This window comes from Pempheris klunzingeri, chromosome 13 (genome assembly GCF_042242105.1).
Source record: "Pempheris klunzingeri isolate RE-2024b chromosome 13, fPemKlu1.hap1, whole genome shotgun sequence".
Taxonomy (NCBI): Eukaryota; Metazoa; Chordata; class Actinopteri; order Acropomatiformes; family Pempheridae; genus Pempheris; species Pempheris klunzingeri.
Genome location: NC_092024.1, coordinates 22,872,947 through 22,893,665, shown reverse-complemented (window position 1 = coordinate 22,893,665; position 20,719 = coordinate 22,872,947). Strand labels below are relative to the sequence as shown.

The window sequence follows — 20,719 nt, the reverse complement described above, 5'->3', positions numbered from 1 at the left end:
CAAACAAATTTATGTTTTATGTCTTTATACATGTTTTTGGCACCTGGCTGCAAGGACAATGTACTTTTGGAAGCTATTACGTTGGACTGTGAGATAAAACTGATGATAACAATGTCACAGAAGAAATGTTGTCCGGTCAAAACAGTCCAGTGCCAATAAAAGCAGCACACTGAGTAACTTTGGTGTAAAGCAGGGAAAGATTAACTCACAGCTGGATGGTCCCTGCCGAGAGTCTTCTCCCTGATGGCCAGAGCATCATTCAGCAGGTTGGCCGCCTCCTTGTATTTGTTCTGATCCCTGACAGACAGAAGCAACCGGAGTCAGACACAAACACATAAACACGCACAGACGGAATAACAGGCAAGCCCGAAAAGAAAAGACACATAAACTGTGCCAACAATCTTCCACTAACGGCACATTATTTTCAGGTGACATGGTTGAAATAGCTTTGCAGCCGTTCCCACAGTCGATGCAACAGTCCGCTGACAACAAGTCGACCGAGTCTCTCCTTCCTTCAGGGTGACCAAACAAAAAGCAGCACCCACTATTCAACGGACAAGATTTGTGGAAGTGAAAACATATGAGGTCCACCCCTGTAAAACACTTGTCCAGCTCTTTCGTGTCGTTCTTTTCTTCTTTTCCTCTTCAGCTGGGAAATTGATGTTTCCTCAGTTCTGTTACTGTTACTGTAAATCTTTGCTTGTGTCTGCCGTGTTTGCCACGTCTGACGTACAGAAAGGCATCCAACTAGCACTTGGGGGGGGTCCCACAGGGGCCTATCACACAAACCCTTTGTGGGTTGTTACCAAAGGTTTCAGGAGACATGCAGCCGTGTTGTGAAGGTCACAGAAAAAGACAACAAGCCATACCCATGACCACATCTTTCCCTCTAGAAAACAAAAACAGTTTTTACAGGATCTGCAGGTATTAAAATTGCGCTATGAAGGCAACAAGGTTAAAAACATCCCTTTCATTGATAACAACCAAACACTGATATTAACAAATACTATCCCAGCCTCATTCTGAAGCCCTGGGGAGAGCTTGTAAAAGAGGATTTACAAGCTAGTAGACTTTTGTTTTCATGGTGCTGCCAGTGTGATGTAAGACACAGAAAGCTTTACAGCTGACTGAATATTAGTCTCAACACTGACTGCAGCTGTAAACGTTCAAAATCATCATCAAAAGGACGTTGACACCAAAAAATTCTCTTATTTATACCATATTTCATGTCAGACTGTGAAATGCAGTGGCTCTTCTAGACCAAACCCCATTTAATAGTTCTGATTTAGTTTACCATTAGTCGTTTACACAACTGCCTTTATATGTTTTCCCTCATACTTTATAGATTTCTATCAACAGTAATATTAGTCCTGGATCACTGGATGCTTGGGAGCCTTTATTTTGGGACTCACTACTATAAATAAAAGATTTGATAGACCAACCTGTAAACAAGGGCGAGGATGTTGAGCATGGTGGCCACATCTGGGTGGTCGTGTCCAGAGGTCTTCTCCAGATCTTCCAGGGCCTGCTTGCAGAGGGGCACAGCCACCTCGTACCTGCCCTGGGAGGCGTACTGGATCACCAGGTTGTGGAGGGTCCTCAGACGGGCCGGGATCTCGTAGCCTCCCTGCTGGGCCGCCGCCGCCGCTGCACTGCCATGAGTCGGCTGGACTGGAGACACACGGAGGAAAGAGAAAGAAAGGATTAGACACGAGGAGATACTTTTCTTTGCTTTCCACCTTTTGATTAGAATTACATTGTATTTGGGAAATAATAAGAAATTTACTGTATATTTGACCCTTTTAAACTAATTATCTCTTTAACAATGCCAGCAGTTCTTGCTTTGGTTCCATTTATGTACAATGGTGTTGCTGATTATTTTCTAAAATAATCGATTCAGCAATCATTTGTTCTAGAAAACAACTTCAAGATGCTTATTTTGTGTCCAACTATCACTCCAAACTCAATCATATTTAATTTACCATCACATAAAACAAATGTAAGATTCAAATCTTATTGAGAGGTTGGAAATAAGTCATGTTTGGCATTTTGTGCTTTAAAAAAATTATTCAAAAAAAGTTATTGATCAATTTTCTGTTGAACGACTAACCAATTAATTGGTTCAGCTCTACTCCAAATAGCGTTTTGATATGGATTTTATTTTATATGGTTTCTCCACTCATGTGTACCTTCGTTATGGACTTCATTTATTAGTTTTTCTATGAAATGCTGTTGAAAAAGGAAACAGTACTTGATACTTCTACATCTGACAAATGTAGGGTTAAAGACGTGCACATGTTTTAAAAATGGGACCCACAAATGGGTCAAAGCTGAAACCACAACAGCCCAACACTAACATATGACCTACAAACAAGATTATTCACACATAAACAATGTCCTCATTCTGCTACGATGCACAGCCAATGTGTGTCTGGCTTCTGTGTGTTACAGTATGTTTAACGGGGTCAGGAGGACGACACCGGCCTCTCATGACATCCAGTCTGTCTGTCGCTCTCTGTGTAAGAATGTATGAATGTGTGTGTGTGTGTGTGAGCGAGAGGTCAGGAAACCACCTGATGGGGGTTCTTATTTAAGGCAGGCAGCTCTATATTTACTCTGAAGGAGAGCCAGTGGGGTTTGGAGAGGGAACCTCCCACTGCAGTAAGAACACCGACCACAGTGTCGTGTCCAGACACCAAGTGATACCAGGAACCGAACGCACCACAGACACAGCCCGTCACCACCTACGCAGCCCCACGGCAGGGTAACATGTTCACAGCACAACAAAAATAGCTGACATGTGTCAAATCCAGCAGCATCTTCGCAACAACACAACATGTGACACTCAGTATAGAAAGCATTCTTATCCACATATTAAAGATCTAAAAAAAACATATTTCTATTGATTATTTTGCCTCATTTGGACAATAAAATGTTAGGAAATGGTGAAAAATGTAAATAAAGTTCGATGTGACTGAATACCAGCACATCCTCACAATGAGAACAAGCTAATATTTATACTCAATAGTAATTTTTGGTAGATCAATGAACTGAAGAATTGTTTCTGCTCTACATGTAAGATCTTTGTAATATAAACTGTCGGAGATCAGGTTAGGGTTTAAAGTTTCTAAATATTTTCATTTACAGCTCAATTTGCTTATATTGATGGACATTTGTGTGTATTATTTATGTATTTATTTAAATGCTTTCTATCATCTATTGATACACAATGTTATCCTGGTTTTGAAAAGTAACATATTTTTTTACTTGTATGGCAAGATGTGATGTTGAGACAAGAGTAGTAAAAAAAAAAGGGCTTATTTTCTCATTAGAATAAGTTCATCATCTTTTATCTTATTCATTTAAACACCTTTATATCTATATAAACATTTAAACACATTTCTTTAGTAATCTCCTTCGTATGACAATTTTATAATAATTAACTCAATTAATGAGGTGTGTGTGTATATATATATATTCAGTTTTGGTTTATTTTACAAAGGAAGATGGGATGCACCATTTATGTACTAGGGACTAAAAGTTTTCTTCTAAAAATCTATTGCGGTACAGCATTACATTTGTGGAATAACCCTTTAATAAACTACTGCAGGTTCAACTGAGACTGCAGCCAATGTTTCAGATTCTTTAACAGGCTCATTCAGTAACTCACAGAGTTTGCGTAATGACTGAAATGTAAATATTTGTACAGAAACATCAGTGTATGAAAGCCCGAGGCCAGTTTAAAGAAAAAGCAGAGCTGTCATCACCATTTTCTGCCTCCTTCCACCATTATCTCCTTCCTGCTGACAGCAATTTACCAAAAACCCCAAAAGCTTTTCAAGCAGTCTGAATAAGCTTGAGGAGGAAAGACGTCTAATCTACTCCAGCGTTACACACACACACACAGAAATGCAAACACACACACCCACATAAAGAGTGGCAGGCAGCTCCGTTTCGCGCTGAGAGAGGATTAATGCCAGTGGAAGCGGCGTGCGCTGAAGCGTTCCTTATCCATTCACCCGAAGCTCCTAAACGCTTCCCCTCTCCCGCTTTCTGCATACAGTGCTTTTCCTACCCTACCTCGATCTCTGCATTCATTCAGAAACACACAGATACCACCCATCTGTTTCTTATTTTTAGTCCTCCGAGGTTTGTATACACCACCCACAAATGTAGCCGCTGATTGTATTTACTGTCAGCACTGATGTAGGTGTGAGCAGGGACGTGTGGGTGTGTGCAGGCCCGTTTAAAAAGGGTGCGGGTGCATAATTGCTGAATTACAACATGATTTTTTTTGGCCTCAAAGTGCTGGAATTCCCTCTCAATTTCACACTCGTCTCTCCATCTTGACAATACTTGTAATCTAACAACCAGAGAGTGCTGAAGAATTGCCAGACGGCCATGTTAACAGCCCTATCCTTTGGTATAAAACCTCACTGGGTGCAATAAAGATAAAAATCTCTTCTCTGCTTTCAGTCGTTTGATATATACTTTTACACCAACATTACCATCTCAACAACTCAGAGGAGGTAACTCGTGTTATTCTATTTGTTTGATCATCATGCAGTATTGACCTCTAAAGTAAGATTTATGCAGCAGAAAGTCAATCTTGTGCTCCCCAGAGTTATTCCCCAACCCATTACCTCTCTCACAGCAGTACTCTATTAAAGTCCGTCTCTCCCGTCTAGTCATAATTCATATTCAGCAGCGGTGCTAACACAGCAAAGGCTCTACCAACAACGCTGCGAGGGAGAATGCAGAAAACGGCATCTCCATCTAAAACATGGGGAAATGAAGTCTTTTAATTTGACACAGTTGCTTCCTCTGCACTGACGAGTCTGGAGTCTGGATCTAAAATATTTTACACCTATGATGAGTCAAACAAATGTCAGTGCACACCTTAAAATGTGCTGCAACTATGTAGCTGATGTTATTCTTTCTTTATCTCTCTGGCTCTTCAAAAAGGACACAGCTTGTTATATTTTCTATTTCTATATTTTGCCAGAAGACAATAATTAGTCTGTCTCTCAGTACTTTCTGAATTCCCCTCCCTGTCACTGGCTCTCAGCTTCAAGCCCTCCGGTTCTTACAGAAACAGCTCACAAATTTTAACTTTATTTCTAAAAAAAACTACAGTTTTTAGTAAATGTTACTCAAACAGGAGGAAATAGAGCATTTGTTGGGAGCTATTTTCAGTATCAAATGAATCCACATTTGGTGCTCTGGCAGGGGGGCAGCAGGATACTGTTGAGATCATTTTAAAAATCTAATGTGATATATTTGCAAAAACTAGATAAAAAAATTGTAAAAGTTTTAACATTTATTGCTTTCATTAAATGTGCCCTGTTAGATACATTTCCCTGGTGACCAAACCTCCAGCTGGTTGGTTAAATTAAACAGTTTAACATAGAGGAAACAAAGAGGACTGGAGTGCAATGAGCTGCAGTTTGGCTCCACCAGTGATCTGCAGGGTGTGAACCAGTCTGCTGTCCATTTTGTCAGCAATTAAAACTGGCTGACTGACTGGACCAAGGAGCCAAATGGGACTCACCTTGGTGCAAAAAAAAGTTTGCCAAGTTTGGCAATAAACCATTTTTTTGTGGGGACCAGAAGTTTGTACGTCACAGTTTGTCAGCTGTCCCAAAGAAACTCAAAGTTAAAATCTTATTTATAGTTCTATTCAGATTTTATGGTCAAAATAGTGCTGTAGCTCTTCTCATCTGAACTGCAGTCATAATCCCCATTAAACAGGACTTTTATGTTTGATTTCAGCCAATCAGAATTACTTTGCCATGGTGTTACAGAGCCAAATGTGTGTGTATATTTTAAGCATTTCATTCATACTCAAAAGCCAAACAAAAAACACCACTGTGGTCTTTTGCTAAACATTATTTCACCTGATTACAGCCACACAAAAAGAGCACCACATAGAAACCCTGGAACTATATAACACCAATCTGGTTGGGAGGTTTTCTCCCCATTTGGCCTCCCTCCAGGCTAAACTAGGTCCTGACTAATGTGCCTGTACAGCCAACACAGCTTTACTGTCTGGACTACTGAGCTGTTCAAAGACAACCCCATCAAACACTGAGGGAAGGGGTGGACATGAAGAGTGGGAGCACAGAAAGATTCGGGTGTGTATGTGTGAGAGAGCGACAGAGCGAAGCAGCGTTTAAGCAGAGAGAGGTGAAGAAACACAGATTTATGAGGCTTCAGAAAAGGTACGGCAGGAGAAACTCTCTACCATGTATCATGTGATATATTCTGACTCTGAGGGCATCCACTGACCAGACTTTGACGTATTACATGGCTGTCGGTGGTGCAAAGATTGAAGTTTTGCTGCCAGAGGAGGAATCAATTTCACAGCAATGACATTTTCAAAATTACTCAAAAAAAAAAAAATCTCATTTTCGAACATAACATCAGAGTCACAGCCTTCCTCTGGCAAATACCTCAAATAAAAATTGGCAGTCAAATAATTGCCGTGAGGGTGACAAACAGAAAGTCCAGTCCCAAATGCAGACCAAGGGAAAAAACGTTAGACTCCTGGTGCCATGGTTAACAACATAATAATGCTATTTTCAACATCTTCTTGTCATGAATTACTCATCTTAAGCGTTATTGTGCAATTTCAGTGACTGCAGGTGCGTCTGTGTTGATATCCAACCTGTTCTCATCCCAGGGTGTCAAATACAGCCTCTCTGTCCCGTCCTTCAGCGTCTCATACTGATGGATAAGTGGAGCTTCTGCAGCAACATTAGACGCTCAGAGCAGCTGCAGCGGCTGTCTGTTCATTCCTAGTGCTTCTCCGATCATCAAATACTAACGCATGTAAGAGACGCACCGCTCCCTGACACAGACCTTCGTCATCATTAAACTAATAATAAACACGTGGTTAACTTTCTGACAGTTGAGTTTGGTTAGGTTAAGGAAGAGGTGATAGTTCAGGTTAAAATGAGAATGTAAGCAATGTAAGTAAAGCGTCACTTTCAGTTTCACGTAGGACACCATCTCCAGTCTCCTGGGAGAAAGGCCAGGGTTTGAGAAATAAACATCTGCCTCTCATAGAAGCCCGTTTCAAAATAAAGGCACGGTACTCTCTGCAGTGGCAGTAAATAAAAGCCCCGGCCGATATTTGAGGAAATACAGCATTAAAATCGTGGAAGCTGAAGTTAACTCTTGATGATGTTTGCTTTAATTTTACTCCTATTATCTTTGCATCCGCGGGCGCATAAACTTTTAGGGACTTAATCTGGGTCACAGACCTGCTTCATGTCTGTGGCAACATGACAAGAGCATCCCCATTATCAAGTCTACATCCCGAGGCCAGAAACTACATTTCATATTTGGGTTCGGGACTGAAAATGGTTGAGAAATCCCTCAGAGGACAGAGGGAGGAAGAGGATGGCGGAACACTTACTGCCTGGGGCTTGGTCGTCCTGGTCGTCTGGGAAAAGATCGTCCAGAGTCTCTTTACTGGAGTCGGAGTCCTTCTCCTCCTGAGGGGGGGACAGAGGACAATGAATGGACTGACTCAATGCATTTTTTAAATTCATAAAAGAGCATTTCCAACTTCTTGTTGATGTGCTGATGCAGTACTTCTGTAGCCTGAGTCAGGGCTGGCACATTTCAGAGTGTCAAAATACTCAAGATCATCTATACTGATACCTTTTAATCGACTTTGCTGCTGATATGGAGTTTGGGGAAGAGACTTATAAGCCAAAAGGAGAAGTAATCAGTGGAAAAGCAGGAAATAAGACTATTTGAAAGGAATGGAAGCTAGATAATGAAAAAAAATGCTAACCAACGTCTGATGAAGTTTGGTTGGGGACAGGACAAATTAAACCCAAAGGACAGCCTGAGACCTTTTTTTCCTTTTTGTCTGGATTATGGAAACTCAAGGAAAATTTAAAAAAATTTCATTAAGGAACGTTTTTGCCATTCAATGACGTAAAATCTAAAATATGTGTACAATAATTGTCTAGAAGTCTAAACATTTAACCAATAACTGTGCAGAGGTACCTTCTAGTTTGCAAATGTGACCCAAGAGTGAGCAGATTAAACTCAAAACAAAAAAATATGCCTTTTCTTTCTTTAAATCAGTTACTCTCTCATCTCATCTCTCATCAGAAGTGTCGGCTACTTGTTGAAACAAACATGCTTCAAATACAGATACAAGGTCAAAGCTGCAGGCAGACAGTAAAGGCTGTGTCTGCCCTTGCTACAGTACTACAGACTACATGTGATGAATCCTGGGGATTTCTGTCTGTTGGCACCCGTTAGCGATAAGTTGTCATATTCTCGATCTCTTGTCTTCTGTCTTCGGGCTGATTGGTATTCTATTTTCTATTTTATTTCTGGGTAAAACAAAGAACAAATGCAGGTGTTGGATGATAAAGATATTAAACCAAAATGAAATTAAGTAAATGTTTTAATCCTCTGCCTGCTGTCTGCACCGGTCCAATTTGGGGGATAACAGACAAACTTAAGCTACTAATAAAATGTCCTGAGACAAAGTTATTCATAAAATCTACCTTATTTTATTTTACTTATTGCTTTGTGTGTCCGCTTCTGCGCCACCTGCCAATATCCGTTACATTAACTGTGAAGATGTGCTTCTCAATGTCATAACAATAAGCAAGAAATGCTGCCTAACACAATTATTTGTAACCAGAACCAATTGTTCATATGTGTGGGTGCCAAACATGAAGTGGGTCTTCAAAACTGGGCCCTTGCGGGACTCCGCACTTTGTTTTGGAGCCCTAATCAGTCCTAAGCGGTCTGGTCGAACATATTAAACATTAGGTAACAGGCTCTGAAGGAGACTCAGGACTCACAGATGGGGACATGTCCTCGTCGTACTTCTTCAGCTGGTTCATGAACTCCAGGTGCTTCTTCTCCTCCTCCAGCTGGGCCACGCTCTGCTCGCTCTTCTGGAGTTTCTGCTGCGTCCCCGCCAGCTCGTCCCTCAGCCACTGGTTCTCCTGGCAGAGCCTGCGTACCTGAGCCCGTAGCTTCTGCTTCTCCGACTCCACCGAGCTCAGGTGGCTCGACAGCGCCATCATCACCTGGACACAGAGGAGCGGGTTTTCTTACCACATGAGCGTTGTGTCGTAGTTCAATAATAACAGTATAGTTTGGATGCTGGAGTCAGTCTTTGGGTGATAAAGACGATTTATACCAAAGCCTTTCAATTCCTGTGATATTTATCAGTATCCTAAGATGTGTGGGCGTCATGATAGCAGAATATATGATGCATTAATGACACCAGACTTTAATACAGGGAACAAATAACTCCACCATCTGAATACAAAGAGATTCAGTGACAGCACTGTGTGTGAAGTGACGTCCTAAAGCTGCCAGCGTTAGGAGCACACTCCCATCCACAACTAAGCATGTGTACAGTGATGTTACTGTGAGGCACTTTGGGTAAAAGCATCCGTGTAACAACATGTGGTGCAAAGTGAAAGGCTGGGAGGGGTGAGATCAGACAAAGAGTCGGAGGCACAGAGGCATCAGGGGTGCAGGAGAATTATGCAGAAAAATATGACTCACTCTGTGCAAGCTACCCAAAAGGTGGATAGCAGATATAAGAATCTGCATGGTGCAGTGCAGTCTATTGTATATTTAATATGTATAGCCTGCTGGGAGATGGAGATTAGAGACAAAAGCATCGACAGTGACTCATCAGTGACTCACAGGCCGATGTTTGCTAACTGAACAATGACACAAACTTTCAAACTTTACCCCCAAACTTTAAAATCTGCATTGTAAAAATGTTTTGTTTCCAAGCTGTGAAAGCTTTTTGTTTCTGTTCCCTTTTGTCAGGAGCATTTGGCAAATCTTTGCTGCTACAGGGAAGGACATTTGTCTTTGGAAACACTGATTTTTGGAACAATGCATGCACTGAAATTATGATATTAAAAAAAGAGGCCGACAACAAAAGGAAACATAATGTCTGAACTTTAACCTCTTGGCATTGGAAGTGGTGTGTATGCTTTGTTCTTGTGGTCTGTTACCAAATGTCTCCTCTTTCTCATGATGCACTTCTATTTAAACAAGAATAAGAATCCAGACCCATAACCTCTCTCTCGTGCGGCCTGCCTGAAACCAAATGTTTTCCACTGAACATCTGACATCAGTGAGGCTCGTCATGGCTGTTTGTCGCCTGCTGTCCTTTTAGCTCCTCGGGAGCTGTGCTGCTGACAGGACAGCTTGTTTTGAGGACACTGACATAAAGTCAAAGTCAGCGTGGACTTGACGAATTAAGGCTTCAGGCTGATGCGCCGTGTCTCCACAAAAACTAACACAAAAACGATAATGTTATTTTAGTGGTGCTTGCTTGTTATTTCAGTGGTATTTATTGTGGTGTCATCAAAAGTGAATGCTGACAATGCTCCCCCCCGTTGCATCAGAACATTTCCATTAGAGGTTGGCTAATACAATAACGATAGTTTGCAGTAGGAAAAAAGCAGACAGTTGATTAAGCTTGTGCATTCTTGTCTGGTTTTAGGGGATTAAGTGTAGTATCAGTGCATTAATGATACAGTAATTTACAGAGCATCTCTAAGCCTTTTGTAAAACCACAATTATGACTGAAGAATTTCACCATATTGTTGTATTGGGGTAATTCAAATGTACAGTATTCAAATACAGGAAATGCTATTCACATAGATCCATTTTGCATTAGTTTATTTATTTAGGTTTATTTATTCATCATTGCCCATAAAGCAAGAAAACGTCTGCTTCCTTATCTGTCTTGTAGGTCATTTATCCTCATTTGACCAACGTTTTCTCCCCGAAACACTCTAAAACCTCTATGACAGTGTTATAATGGAACAAGTGTACGAGTACGTGCCACAAGCTAAGAGAAAAGTCCCTTTTCGCTCATAATTGTGTTAGTGTGTACTGTATATGTTCCAACTTAGCTGTACAAAGTATCTGTTGTCTTGTGACAAGTTTTTCGTGTTAAAATGTAAATCTAGTTCAGTCTGTGTTGTGTTCAAACAAATGAAGCAGTCAGTGTGCAGTCTAAAGACACTCAAATTTTGACTTTGGTGTTGATATACAATATTCTTGAAATCTAAAAAGGTGCCATTTTAAATTTTCTAGTAAAAAAACAAGCAAAATCAGCAGCGTTAAATGTTTTTTCATCATCTCATTATAGAACTGTTTGTCAAAATCCACTCAGACTGGATCTGTTGGATATTCAGTACAGACCAACCTGTACATCAGAGAAAAAGCCTGACTGACAGGCTCTGGGAAGCTGTCGACACATACCTGTGCCTCGCTCAGCCCGAGCTCCAGCATCTCCAGGGACTTGCGGATCATGTGGGACTTCTCCTCCATCAGGACGCTCTCCTCGTCCTGCTTCAGGCAGCGCAGCGTGCCCAGCAGGCCCTCCAGGATGGAGTGGTGCTCCTGCTTCAGGGCCTCCAGCCCCTGGATCACCTGCTTGGTCCGGCATATGATCTCATCCTGGGACAGCTTCTCCCCAGGGTCCTCCTCCTCCTTCACGCACACCATGGTGGACATGTCCTCACGCATCCTGCAGATAAAGCAGGGGCAACAGGAAAGCTATTGTCAGTACGTTTAAAGTTCATTTACAGTGGCGAAAGCTGTTTTAAACAGTATATCCCAGAAGATCAGACACTAAATTAGTCCAACATGGATGTCGTCATAAAACTTACCAAAAAATCTGGCCAATCTCTAAAACATTTGAACTCAAAGTAGCTTGTTGTCATCTAAAGACCTTGTGGAAACTTATTTGGTAATAAATCTGATTCTGACCAGACCACCAACAAAAGGGAAAGTGACTTCACACAGCAACAGATTGGGCTTCACCAGAGACGTGTGATATATTGATTAGAGTAAAGAAATCATTAAAGGGCAAATACGTAAACTTCAGATGTTCCACTCAAAAGTCCTCCTTCCTCCTGACCTTTCCTGGTCTCCTCTAACCAGCCTTTTACAGGCCTGCCAGTGATTCATCTTCCCTTTACGATCAATACTCTGCTCAGGAGGAGAAACAACATTGGTTCAACTAAAAGGTTAGGCCGTGTGTTTGCGAGAGTAGGTGGTTCAAGTTGAGAAAAGTACTAAGAGATATTCAAGCTTTCCTCTTCAACGATACTCAAGGTGCCTTTGACTGAACACCTGCTCAGTACAGCGGGGAAAATCCTGGATAAACAAGAGGTTAAACGTAACGCAGCATTTATAAAATGCTCTTTGAAGTGCTGTAAATAAAAAAATTAAAACGGAGGCGCCATCACTTAAGATGCTCTTAGAAAAAAAGAGGGATTTTGGTGCAGATGTGATGACAGCTATAAACCAAACCACACACCTTAAACCTGCTGCCTGCTGACAGTTCAAATCCAGATCTGAGGCTTGTGGGCTGCGTGTCGTTCACAGATAACGACAGATATGAGGTGAGGATTGTTAGAGAGGCAAACTCTGAGGAACGAGTAGAAAACTTAAATTACATGACGAGTGCCTGCCACCGGTCTTCACATTTGTTTTATTCCCCGTTAACCGCAATATTACACCATTGCATCTTTAATGTGAATTTAGGTCAGCATTTTTTAGCTTTACTTGTATCCACCTAGTTTTAATCCAACAAAGTTCCAAAGTACCGCACAGCGAAGTACCCCCACCCTTTTCATGATTACAATATCTCCCATAATGATCAGCTTCTTAGTGCTGCCATAATGCGGTCATAGTACATATAATCAGATCCTGAATCAGCCTTGGTGATTAAGGAGATAGACTAATAGGTGCAGTAGGTAAAATAGATGCTGTCGTTACACACATATCAGCCTAACGCTGCAGGTTTATATCGGTTCTTCTGACATTGACCCTAAACACACTCTTGGTGCTCTTTTCCCTTCGCTCTATTCTGGCTTTCTTTGCTTTGTATTCATTACTCCCACAAACTTAAGAGGATTATGACTGAGCGCTTCGGCAGCAGTTGTAGCAAGCTGCCTAATAAATCTCTGCGAGCACGCCACACTGAAACTGCAAACACTCTCTCAGCTGAATAATTAGAGACAGTGACTGACGTTTTGTTTTACTGCATGGCTCCGTCAAAGACGCAGAAATGAAACCACTCTCGGGTGTGACTGAACGAACAATGTTGTAATGACACAATGAGTTGAACCGGCTTGCCCACCTCGGTGTTAAAGCTGCTGTGGTACCAGGTGAAGACAGCAGACTCGTTCTCAAAATGCCTCAAATTTCACATTTCAAGAAAAAGAAAAACAAATCAAGACAACGGCTGAAAACGGCCGTGATCAGGCGAGGCAGGCGGAGGAAGGGCTGCAGCTCTGATCGCTCCATGTGACTCAGCAACCAGCCTGTAGCCTATCAGCTGACAGCGGGGCAGGAAACTGACGCTGCGTGCTGGAGGAGATGGAAAACAGCAGCTCCAGGTGAGCAGAGCTGTGAAGCACTGAGGGATTTTCAGTGAAAGAACTTGGAGAAATATACAATATTGATTTCAAAACTGTACTGGTGAGCAAAAAAATATATTTTCAGATGGATTTCTGTTGGCAAGCAAAAGGCTGATAAAGAAAAACTGACGTTATTTATCCTGGTCTTGATTTTCATGTTTGAACTTGTTTCTTAAATTCAACATTTCGTTCTAATTACGCTTGAATAATATAATTATTTCTCTATAAACACCTACAAATAAAATAATTTATCTGCCAATTGTTTTCTTAATTACCTGATTAACTGTTTGGTCGATGAAATATAAGAAAAAAGTCAAATATGCACATCACAATCCCCTAAAGCCAACGGCGACGTCTTCAAATTACTTCGTTCAGCCTGACCAACAGTCCAACACCCAAAATATTCTGTTTATTATCAAGTAAGACGAAGAAAATCATCAAATCTGCACAATTAAGAGGCTGAAACGGAGTAACGTTTCGCACTTCAGCTTTAAGAATGAATTAAACGATTCATTGATGAGGTCATTCCTTGATAATTTGATTTACTGACTAATGATTTCACCTCTAACTATTTTGTTTATATTGTTATAGCTTACAGTTTATCTACATGAGAACATCTACAGAACACCTGACATCATCTGCTTGTAAACAATAGCTCTACCTGTCTGACTGGAAACATGTAGCTTTAATGATGTTGCAGAGAACAGACGGGCTGCTTCAGCACTAACGACTTATTGCTGTTGCCAGTAATCTATCAGTTAATTAGGGAAAATTAACATCATGTCAGTTAATGACAGTGTTTCCTTCACATCCATGCAGCTACCAGTCCCTCGCTGCTGTAAATGAGCAGAAAAACTGATTAGCAGACTATTAATGTTCAGCTCAGCAACAGATTTCCTTCAAGATAAAAGTTGTTCTGGATCAAACGGATCCTTAAAAAGGGCAAACATTCAAACATTCACTGCTGAGCAAGGTCAATTTTAACACACTGGAAACGTCCCAAACTGCAAAGAACAAGTGAGAAAACAACTATCACTGCAGGCTGTGTAATACAGAAGTGAAAGTGACAGCACGAGTCTTTCTTCCTGTTCTGATCCAACAAGCTTTTATTTCTGGCATCATATGAGTCTCTGAGCACAAAGCACCACAGGGAGAGGCAGAGAAAACTATTTCAGATGTTAACTTTGAAATGTAAATAGCTGGCTTGCAGCTGAGCCCTTGGGGACACTGCAGCTCCTCATGTAAGCAGGTTATGGTAGTGATACGAGGCAATGGGGGTGGGGGGGACAGTAAGTCCTTGCTCTGGGCTCCATGCATGAGGATACAGCCGGCAGCAGCTCGAAGAACAATCTTATTCAGCGATGAGTGGGCCGATAGTCATTAGACGATGATAGCTGTGATTCACGACCACATTTAAAGCGAGAGAGAAAGTCTGACAGACACTCTGAGCCTCCGCAAGTTGAATTTACTTGATAATTTCCACAAAAATCATTTAAACCACACTAAGAGATGTGCGTTTGTTCGTTCGGCTGCTCTCCACCTGTGATTGAAATGAGTTTTATCTGCTGTCAGGTATGAATAGCGTGAAGAACTGAGTAGTGTAGCTAACAACACCAGCTATGTCTGCTACAGCTAAAACAAATAAAGAGAAACATTAGTATTCATTTCGAGTCGTGTCTCTGGCCTCCCGACAAATGTAAGTCCAGGAATCGCTCTCCTTGCAGCTCTGTCTTTGTTTTTTAGTGTAAAATATTCCACTTTCTTCACCAGCTACTCTCTTAACTTTGCCCGTCTACTGTTTGGTTTATCGGGGATTTTGTTTTTCTGAAAACAAACGCCTGCTGCCGCTAAAAACGACCCTGCTGAGAGCAGTCAGAGGAGCCAAAACTTAAAATCTGCAGTCCAGAAAAACAAAAACATCACTGAGCTTGAAGAGGCTATGAACAGCTATAATAAAATTGCATTCTTTCTAGTGGCTAGCAGGGGGAGATTCTGCTAGCTAGTAAAAATGAATAGAGGTCAATGTGAAAATGAGCCCACGTCAGTACATCATGGTCCCATTTAGAGTGAAATAGACGATAAAGCAGGGACTATTTCTTGACTAACCAATCAGAGGCGGCCTTCGTGGAACAAATGTCACTTCTGGCTCCAAAAAACCAAGATGGCGACGCCCTTAAAGCCAAACTCGAGGCTTCAGAACCGATACGTCACGGTGGCTACGTCCACTTTTCATAGACAGTCTATGGTATATAAGAGGTGTCGATCAGCAACGATCGATCGCGGCCTCTAACCCTGATCACCGCGCACACTCTGGCTCCAGATAGACTTCACCAGATAGCAGCGCCTCTATCCAGGATAGTTGGCTTCATTTTTGTATAGGGAGATGAAGTGGAGACGCTTCAACGGTCTTTATCCACAGTCAATGCTGGAGACCCCCTGGAAGCCCCTAAAAGATCTCTGAGGGTCCTGGACCCTGGGCAGAGACCTGCTGAGTTATAGTACTGTAAGTGATCCACTGCTTTGATAATAAACTCTGATTATAGCTGCTTTAAAATAATCAAGGTTGTTTAAATGTATCTTGTGCTCTTGCATTTCAACATGTTTTGATTTCTGCCAAACTTCAGTCTTACTCTACTATCGAGCTGTGATTTATGCATCATGTGACAACAACATCTATAAGAGACCAAGAAAAAGGGTTAACAAACCAGGCAGTCATGAGACATGACACTGCATGACTGAAATACAGGAAATGACTCGTGTGACTGGTATCAATAAGGGACTGACTTGGTTTTCTGTGTAACCTGCAGGCAGCAGAATAATAAAGTCTGAGTTTCTTACTCTAAATGAAGCCAACATGGGAACATAACTGCCTGATTTTCTGTGAATCAATTCGCTTTAAAACTTTCAGTTAAACTACGCGTCACGTCCTAAAACGACTCGCAGGCTCACTTCTGATAAGGCCTCACATGACGAGTGCACCAATGATCCTTTTTATTTCCATGAGTGAGCCTTTGGCGAGAGATTAGAGTTATCACTGGAATCACTGAAGTAGTTTTAAGATGCTCTGATCTACAGAGACAGTAGTGGCACCGCTCATTGCTGCAGCCCCCTGAAGGCTGAAAGATACGGAGAGAACACACTGGAGTGGATTTATTTCTTAAACAGACACTGACTTTGATATTTAACCTTCTTCAGACTCAGGTTTTAGATTTTAGGCTCGTCTTACCTAAAGTGTGGTTGAAAAAGAACTGAGTTTGTGACCGCATGAGCTTCCCCATGGGGTCACGATGTCCGGCTATTTATTTAGCGTGCATTCAGAAAATCTGCTTAAAATATACCAATTTTCACAATCTGGGACAACATTAGCAGCTTTCAGGTGAATGACAAGAACTTAGATCTTTAATATTGCCTGTTTCACTTCGCCAGGTTATTTTGCAGAAGCTCTGTAACGTCTACTCAGGTTTTAAAGTGACAAGATTGTAACTGGCAACAGCATAAGTTGAAGGACAAAACACGTCAGGAAGAAGAAAATTCACTCCATCGCCATCTTCTAGTCCAGCGAGTGCTTCAGCAGTTATCAGGGAGTGTGTGGAAAGATTTCTTAAAAAAAAAAAAAAAAAGGAAATTGTGCTTTCAATGGGAAAAACATCCACAAATTGAGTCAGCAGGGACACAACACTGCTTGTTGTGCTTGAGAGAGCTGAAATAGTTCATCGGACAAATGGTAGGAATTGTTTGTTGAAAGGTATTAAACTCGTGGTGAAATAACAGCCGTGGTGAAATGGTGGAAATGTGCAGCTTCTGCCACAACAAGTGGCTGCAGGCCTTGAGCATTTAACCATTAGTTTTTATGAAAACGTGCTTTACATCCACCCAAACTTCTGTCCAGACCACAGGTTAGTGTTACGGTGAATAATGATCCGAAAAGTGTTTGAGCAGGTCATTATGACCTTTGACCATCATGTCATCATTACATCCTATTACACATTTGTGTGAAAAGTTGCCCTAATTGGTGAATGAGTTCTTAAATTATGTCCAGAAACATCATTGTTCATCCTTGAGTCCAAATGGATGTTTGTGCTAAATCTCAACAGATTTCCTCCGTGGCGTTCTGGAGATATCGTCTTCGTAGGGATGGGATGGAAAAGCCAAAAACATGGTGCCTCCAGCCGCAGCTTTCTCCAGCGTGGGGGCAAAAAAACAGCCATTTTGTGAGGCCCCGGTGGTTCACCTGGTAGAAAGCTCTTCATACAGCTGAGCCCTTTTACTGCATTTCATGCCCTCTTCCCGCTGCTTTCCTCTTCTGACTGTCCCGTCTAATCATGTTAAAAAAAGTACTCTTCAAAAACATGATGGGTGGCGTTGGTGAAGGGGCGCACAAGTTCATCTGACAGGGATCAACGGGGGGGACGATACATCTGACAGAGAAGGTTGTGAACCATGTTTTGGTCTAAACTTGTCTTATTCAGGCTGTCTGGTGTGAGTATATATAGCTATACTACAGCTGTTTATTATTAAGTATTGACAGTTTCCATTTATAACAGATAGACCTCACTAAAGCTACTGCAGTCAAACCAAGCGGCCCTTCAATAAATCCTCCCTTTGTGGAGGTTATAATGTTCAGTTTTTCTTTCAACTGGTTACAGAGGAGTTGATTTATTGTTCTATAAAATATAAAAATACCCATGAAGAGGTCTTCAAATACCTTTTTAATCTGCCAAACTGTCCCTAAGCCAAAGCAATTCAATTTACAAATGGTATAAAAACACAAAATATGATCCCACATGAGAAGCTGAAACCAGCAGATTTGCCAGGTTTGGCTTTTTTTTGGCTGATAAACGACTTCAAATCAATCACAAGCACAAACTACAGCCTCTCTAAAGTGATTTCAACAAAAACTCAACATTACAACCTTCATAAACGGAGGATTCCTTACGGGGCTGTTTCAGTATTAGCGAGGTGTACGTAATAAATTGATGTGTAGTTTAAATGAATCAAAGCTGAAGGCAGAGGCTGGAGAAACAGGGGACGGCAATATCTTTGCTTTGTATGTTGCGCATTTGACCATTGGTGTCTAATTAATCTTATTTTAATATAATTCCAACCAATAAATCAGCCGACATGGCGGCTGAGATCAGTTTATTGCAGATATATCACTGCGTGCATATATATCAGTCAATAAGTGAGAAGGATTTATAATAACGACACCAGACAAGTGTTTTCTGTATTAGGGGTTTCAGCCTCAAAAATTCCAGTATTGGTTGGGCTGTCATTCAAATATTCACGGACAATTACCTCTTTGTTGAAGTACTTTGTGTACCAGTGAACAAAAGTAAAACAGGAGCGTACTACACCTCCGGTAAGCGTCGGGTTTCAGCTGGATTTATGCTTTAGCTGCAGCACTACAACAAAATCTGCAGTGACAACACATAATAATTACCGTTTCCCTCCAGCTTTAAGTAAAAAATAAAAAAATAAAAAAACCTCTGGGATGTCTGAGCCAACAACAAGCCGCCCCCCAGGAGAGCAGAGGGGTGTGAGCCTGGAGGAGGAGCCCTGCAGGTTGTCATGAGCCTCCACTCCCTTTGGTGGGGGTGGATTAAACATTAAAAAGGCTGCAGGGCAAACACCACTCTCAGGAATACTTGGTGTATGTGTGTGTGTGTGTGTGTGTGTGTGTGTGTGTGTGTGTGTGTGTGTGTGTGCTCCTGAGATTTCTCTGGCATGCAATCACAGACACCTCTCAGTCTTTTCCCAGCTGTGAGTCCCACACTGAGATGCACTGTCCCTCCATCTGAAGCTGTCTCCTCAGCACAGCCACCAGCCACCCCCCCCCCCCAAAAAAAATCCTCCTCTGAATATCAATGAAAGGACACCATCAACACAGCTAACCATCACATGACAAACTCAACATCCACACTTCAGGCTGCAGAGCATCTCTCCTCCCACCGGCTTGTTTTTTTTTTGCGGTCGTGTCTGACTTTCCTGCTGTATTTGTCCGGAGCCACCTAAAAATGGATTAACCTGAAGAACCAGTTAGCCAGTCACTTCCCTGTCACCCAGAGTTAGCACAGCTAGCTAACTCTGCGCTAGCTAACTCCCATTGACAGCTAATGTGCCCCCGGCGTCTAATTCCCGCAAATTAACCTTAAACACCGACCACAAATGAAAGGTGGTGACTCACAAAACACACGAACCGCAAATTAAATAACGCTAAAAACTCAAATCAGTCTGATTTTAAAGGATGACACGTGAAAAAAAGTCGTTAAAATGTCTGAAGGTGGTTAATTAGCTAATGAGACCACTCCAAGAAATACACGGAGCCATTCTTACCGTTCTCTAGGACATCCGTTGCCAATGTAGCCGGACTGTAGCGCTCGTTTCCCGCAGCTCTTTACCTCTTAAATCACGCCTTTCTCAGGTGGAGGTGTCGGTCCTTTGTCCCCACGACGTTAGCCGTTATGTGTAGAAATATTTTAAGTTATAAAACCAGGATTTCCACAAGTGTCTCCGGCTGGGTTTATGTTTTGGGCTTCACTGCATCAAACCGCCGTTAATGATGCTACATAGCTAGCCTCCAATCTGTCAAAACACAGGCTTTAGTCGGAGCCGGGCAGGAGGCGCCGGTTCTCCCTCGGATCCATGGCCGGAGCGGGTCCCTCTAACTAACCTCACAGCGGCTCCATGGGGCGGAATAAAAACTTGTGCGGTCGCCCCCGGGAAGATGACAGCTCGCTGGTCCGCTGGCCGGATGACTGGCTTCACTTGAGCGGTGCGTGAAAATGGCGTTACCCGGCTCCCCCTCCTCTGTGCCCGGGTAATGATGTCATCCCTGCCCGGATTAAAGGAGAAGCTGCGGAGCGGGCTGAGCGGGCAGATCCATTAAAACACCTCAGGTGGACTTCAATTTGCTTTTGCCTTATTTTCACAACATCTATGCACACACTGCACATGTCTTTGTGCTTGCATGTGTGTGTCTCTGCAGCGTTTTGATGCAAAACCAGTAATTAAATGGTGCAATAATGCTTTATTTATTCATACTTCAGCTCCCTGACTCTTTTTTTATGGCTTTTATTATTCATTACATGTCCATTTTATCTATCTATCTATCTATCTATCTATCTATCTGAATTAATTAAAACTTGGTGGTGCATCCTGTATCTGCAGGACTATTTTGTGGGTTATTGGACCATAAGACCTATTGTTACTCTCTGGCTTTTACTTGTGTTTAACCTGTTTTATCTTCATCTATCTATCTATATATGTCAAAT

General features: G+C 41.9%; 1 protein-coding gene across 5 annotated transcripts in view; it reads right to left on the bottom strand.

Annotated features, from left to right (window-relative positions):
- The window catches only part of klc1a (kinesin light chain 1a), a 47,641-nt gene extending 27,735 nt beyond the window's left edge, over positions 1-19,906 (bottom strand). For all 5 annotated transcript variants that reach the window (XM_070842207.1, XM_070842209.1, XM_070842208.1 and 2 more), the window contains exons 1-6: positions 19,782-19,906; positions 11,281-11,548; positions 8,838-9,068; positions 7,421-7,499; positions 1,443-1,671; positions 210-297 (exon numbers count right to left, since the gene is read on the bottom strand). In XM_070842207.1, coding sequence (XP_070698308.1) covers positions 210-297; positions 1,443-1,671; positions 7,421-7,499; positions 8,838-9,068; positions 11,281-11,547 — 894 coding nt within the window. In that variant the 5' untranslated portion in view covers position 11,548; positions 19,782-19,906. The remainder of the gene's footprint in view (positions 1-209; positions 298-1,442; positions 1,672-7,420; positions 7,500-8,837; positions 9,069-11,280; positions 11,549-19,781) is intronic.
- Between the last annotated feature and the right edge of the window lie 813 nt (positions 19,907-20,719).